We start from the raw sequence: 5,000 nt of genomic DNA on the forward strand, positions 1-5,000 counted from the left end.
CGAAGTGCACAACTCAATACCCCCAAAGCAGCACTCCATTTTTAGACACCTTTCTAATGTGGACAAGTTCATTTTAAAATCCTCTTCTATAGTCGTCAAACTTATATATATATAATTAACATTTTTACACGTTTTGGAGATTTTCACGTATGTTTTGTACTGCCGACCGTTGAAAATGTTAATCATAGTACAAGAATGTCGAACCAGAGATGGTGGACACGTTGGTCAGAAACAGGTATACCCATTTGGGTAGATTTTATTTCTGACTTCAGCATCGAAGAATGGGCGGTAAAAATGTAAAAATGTTAATATAGCCTAAAGAAAAAAAGTAGGCTGTGCCAAAAAAAAAAAAAATAAAATAAATGACAAGTGATATCCGGGTTGCACGTGCAGATGTTAACGAGTGTTCCGTGGACGCCCAGAACAACTGCACAAGCACGGAAAACTGCCGCAACACCGTAGGCGGTTTCTTCTGCGTCTGCAAGCCTGGGTACTTCCGCAACGATGAAGGCGTTTGCACAAGTAAGTTGTGTGTGTGTGTGTTGTGTGTGTGTTGTGTGTGTGTGTGTCTGTGTGTGTGTGTATGTATGTCTCTGTGTGTGTGCGTGTGTATATATATATATATATATATATATATATATATGTGTGTGTGTGTGTGTGTGTGTGTGTGTGTGTGTTGTGTGTGTGTATGTGTGTGATATGTCTCTGTGTGTTGTGTCTCTCTGTCTCTGTCTCTGTCTCTGCCTGTCTCTCTCTGTGTGAATCTGTCTCTCGAGGATGTGTGTGAGCGGTACTACCGTGAACGAGCAGAATGTGTTCTGCTATATTTGTGTTAAACAAAAATAACCTGTCCCCCCCCACCCCCCACCCCCCCCACACACACACACACTCCCCCTCCACCCCCCAGGTTTGTCAATAGGCCATTGCAGGTAATGACATTAAAGTGTCCAAGTGTCAAAGCGTCTCTCTTCCTCCTCCTCCTCTTCCTCCTCCTCCTCCTCTTCCTCCTCCTCCCTCTTCCTCCTCCTCCTCTTCCTCCTCCTCCCTCTTCCTCCTCCTCTTCCTCCTTCCTCTTCCTCCTCCTCTTCCTCCTCCTCTTCTTCTTCCTCCTCCTCCTCTTCCTCTTCCTCCTCCTCCTCTCCCTCCTCCTCCTCTTCCTCCCTCTTCCTCCTCCTCCTTCCACTTCCTCCTCCTCCTCCCTCTTCCTCCTCTCCCTCCTCCTCCTCTTCTTCCTCCTCTTCCTCCTCCTCTTCCTCCTCCTTACTGTCCTGCTCTTCATTCTTTCCGGTCGACTGTTTCCAACTAGCCTTTTTCTGTGATGTGTCAGTGATATAACATATTTATTTATACGTGTTGCCTGTCATCCTTCTACATCAGAGCTACGCACGTGTGTGAATGTTCGTTCGTCTTCAGTTTAACGTCTTTCCACTTGAAGTGATATTAGACGGGGGAAAAAAACCGTGGGGGTAGGGGTTGTGGGAGGGGGTGGGGGTAAAAGTGTGTGTTTGTGTGGAGGGTGAATAGGGAGAGAGACAACGCTAGGGAAAATGGAAACGTTATATAAACGCCAACATCAAACAACTATAACAAATGTCCTATTGGACTACGCAGCAAACCTTCTGCAACAGTGTGAATGTCTGGCAGCGCGAAGGCGCTTTCTTTTTAACTGTCTCTACACAAGATTCAGCACTGTGATGATGATGACAATGATGGTGATGATGATGATGATGATGATCATGATAACAATAATGATAGTGATGATGATGATGATGATGATTGCAATGATGATGATGATGATGATAACATTGATGATGATGATAAGAATGTTGTTGTTGTTTGTTGTTTCTACTGCTGCTGCTGCTGCTACCGATGATGATGATGATGTGATGATGTGGGTAATGATGATGATGATGATGATGTTGTTGTTGCTATTGATGCTGTTGTTGTTGTTGTTGTTGTCATCGGTCATTCTTCTTCCGTGTTCAAGCTGTTGTTGTTGTTGTTGTTGTTGTTGTTGTTCATCTTCACGTTTACCTACTTTAATCAGTATAAATAATACAAAGCGATCTTGGTGATTAATTAATGAACTCTCCGCGTGCGTGGTCGTGGTGGTGGTGGTGGTGTGTGTGTGTGTGTGTGTGTGTGTGTGTGTGTGTGTGTGTGTGTGTGTGTGCATGTATGTGTGTACACGTGTGTGTGTGTGTGTGTGTGTGTGTGTGTGTGTGTGTGTGCAGTTTACAGGAAGATACCGTTCGACACCACGTTTATAATGGAGGCCCTGGAATCACTGTCTGACAGCAACACCCCTTACTACCAAACTCTTCGTGCCGCTATCGAGGCTGCGGTCAGTTGAGAGAGAGAGAGAGAGAGGGGGGAGAGAGATAGAGGAGAGGGGAGGGGGAGAGAGAGTGAGAGAGAGAGTAGGGAGAGAGGGGCAGAGAGAGGGGGAAAGAGTGAGAGAAAGAGGTGGGGAGAGAGAGAGGGAGGAGAGGGGGAGAGAAAGGGGAGAGAGTGAGTGAGTGAGAGAGATATAAAGAGGGGGGGAGAGAGAGTGAGAGAGATGGAGGAGAGAGAGGGAGAGAGATAGAGTAGGGAGAGAGGGGCAGAGAGAGGGGGGGAGAGAGAGAGAGGGGGAGAGAAAGGGGAGAGAGTGAGTGAGAGATATAAAGAGGGGGAGAGAGAGTGAGAGAGATGGAGGAGAGAGAGGGAGAGAGATAGAGGAGAGAGAGAGGGGGAGAGAAAGGGACAAAGAGAATGATAGAGATAGCGGGGAGAGATAGGGAGAGAGAGATTGGGGGAGAGAGAAAGAAATGAAGAGAGAGAGAGAGGAGAGAAAGAGAGATGAACAGTGAGATGGGGGAGAGAGAGAGAGGGGGGGGGGAGAGAGTGAGAAAGAATGAGGGAGAGGGGAAGCACATGATAATGATGATAACATTTATGATGATAAGGATGATGACAGTGATGATAAAGATATCGATAATGATATTGACACCAATTAATGATAATGATGATAATGATATCGATAATGGTATTGACACCAATTAATAATAATGATAATGGTATTAACACCAATTAATAATGATAATGATATTGACACCAGTTGATAATGATGATAATGATAATGATTATTGCGATCAATCAATCCATGTCAATGCGCCAGTCAAAGTTAAGAGCACAGCATTCCCTTGTGCTATAAACACAGAAAAAAAACTTAATGGCGTCGTCGAAGTTAAGCTGGGAATTCCATAATTCAATAATGATAATGATAATAATAAAATGATAATATAACAATAATAATAATAATAAAATGATAATATAACAATGATAATGATAGAATGATAATATAACAATGATAATGATAATAATGATTAATGATTATAACACGATGATAGAATAATGGTTATGATAACAATGATAATGATATAATAATAATAATAATGATAATGAATAATAATGATGATAATAATGATACATAACTTTTCTGTGGCGGGATATCCAGTACCAATCCTGCTCAAAGCGCATATTAATTTGAACCAGTTAAACGTCAACACAACAACAACATACTTAAAACAACTCTCTGTGGACGCATCCATCAGTGGTGTACAAGAAATCAGGAAAGAAATGGAAGGTATAAGAAAAAGAAAAAGAAAGGAAAGAGAGAAAATAGGAGGAAGGAGCGAGAGAGGAAACAAGACAGACAGACAGACAGACAGAGAGGAGGAGAGAGAGAGAGAGAGAGAGAGAGAGAGAGAGAGATCACCAGCGTCTCTGTTTTAATTTTTCTGCAGCTGACTGATTTCTTCCGCAACAGCATCGGTGCTCCGTTCCACGCTGTCATTGTGACTCGGCTGAGGTCAGTATCTTCCCCACCCTTCCTCCTTGCCTTCCATTCATCCATTGATGCATCCATTCCTTCCTTCATTCATTCCACACTGGTGCATTGAACTGATTCACTGAATATTCATTCATCTACTGATGCCTCCATTCATTTGTTGATGCATCTGTTCCTCCACTGATGAATCCATTCATTCATTGGAATACCTACACATCCCACTGGTGCGTTCATTGATCCACTGATTATCCGTTCATCAATCGATGCGTCCATTTATATCTTGGTGCATCCGCACTTTATCTTTATTCTTATCTGTCTATTATCATCAATGTGCAGTATAGTAGGCTATGTTTATAATTATATTCAAATAATGTTTCTTAATTCTTTCTGTTTTTACATTAAGAATACTAGTTATTACCTGCAGTGTGTGGATGTATGTATGAAACGGTGTATGTGATTTTTTTTTTTTACATTTGTATCTTCGTAATATTCGTAAAAGCTGTTGTTGACTTTTACAGTTATGGTCCCCATGTTGTTTTCTTGTCTATGTTGTGATAATGCACCTGACCAAATTTCTCCAGTTGGAGATAATACAGTTCTTGTTCTTGTTCTTCTTCTTCTGTTATCCCATTGATGCGTTCATTCATTCATTGGAATACCTATACCTCCACTAGTGCATTTAATCATTCTTAGTCATCCATTGATGCATCATCCATTCGTCCAATTATGCATCTTTTCATCCATTGATGCATCATCCATTCGTCCAATTATGCATCTTTTCATCCATTGATGCATCATCCATTCGTCCAATTATGCATCTTTTCATCCATTGATGCATCATCCATTCGTCCAATTATGCATCTTTTCATCCATTGATGCATCCATTCATTTATTGGAATGACCACACATTCCACAAGTGCATTCGTTAATCCACTGATTATTCATTCATCCATTGATGCATCCATTCATTCATTGGAATGCCCACATATCCCACTGATGCATCCATTGATCCACTGATTATTCATTCATCCATCGATGCATCCATTTATTTGTTGGTGCATCTGTTCATCCATTGATGCATCTGATGATGATGATGATGATGATGATGATGATGATGATGGATCAACCAATCATTGTCGCTTGCTGGCTGTGATGACGTCAGAACCGG

At 41.8% G+C, this 5,000-nt stretch overlaps 1 protein-coding gene across 1 annotated transcript in view; it reads left to right on the forward strand.

Moving 5' to 3' along the window:
- LOC143276674 (uncharacterized) overlaps positions 1 to 5,000 on the forward strand; it is a 66,180-nt gene that overhangs the window by 50,778 nt on the left and 10,402 nt on the right. The window contains exons 35-38 of the mRNA XM_076581303.1: positions 394 to 522; positions 2,235 to 2,344; positions 3,789 to 3,853; positions 4,995 to 5,000. The exon at positions 4,995 to 5,000 is cut by the window's right edge and continues 161 nt beyond it. Coding sequence (XP_076437418.1) covers positions 394 to 522; positions 2,235 to 2,344; positions 3,789 to 3,853; positions 4,995 to 5,000 — 310 coding nt within the window. The remainder of the gene's footprint in view (positions 1 to 393; positions 523 to 2,234; positions 2,345 to 3,788; positions 3,854 to 4,994) is intronic.

This window comes from Babylonia areolata, chromosome 32, assembly GCF_041734735.1.
Source record: "Babylonia areolata isolate BAREFJ2019XMU chromosome 32, ASM4173473v1, whole genome shotgun sequence".
NCBI lineage: Eukaryota > Metazoa > Mollusca > Gastropoda > Neogastropoda > Buccinidae > Babylonia > Babylonia areolata.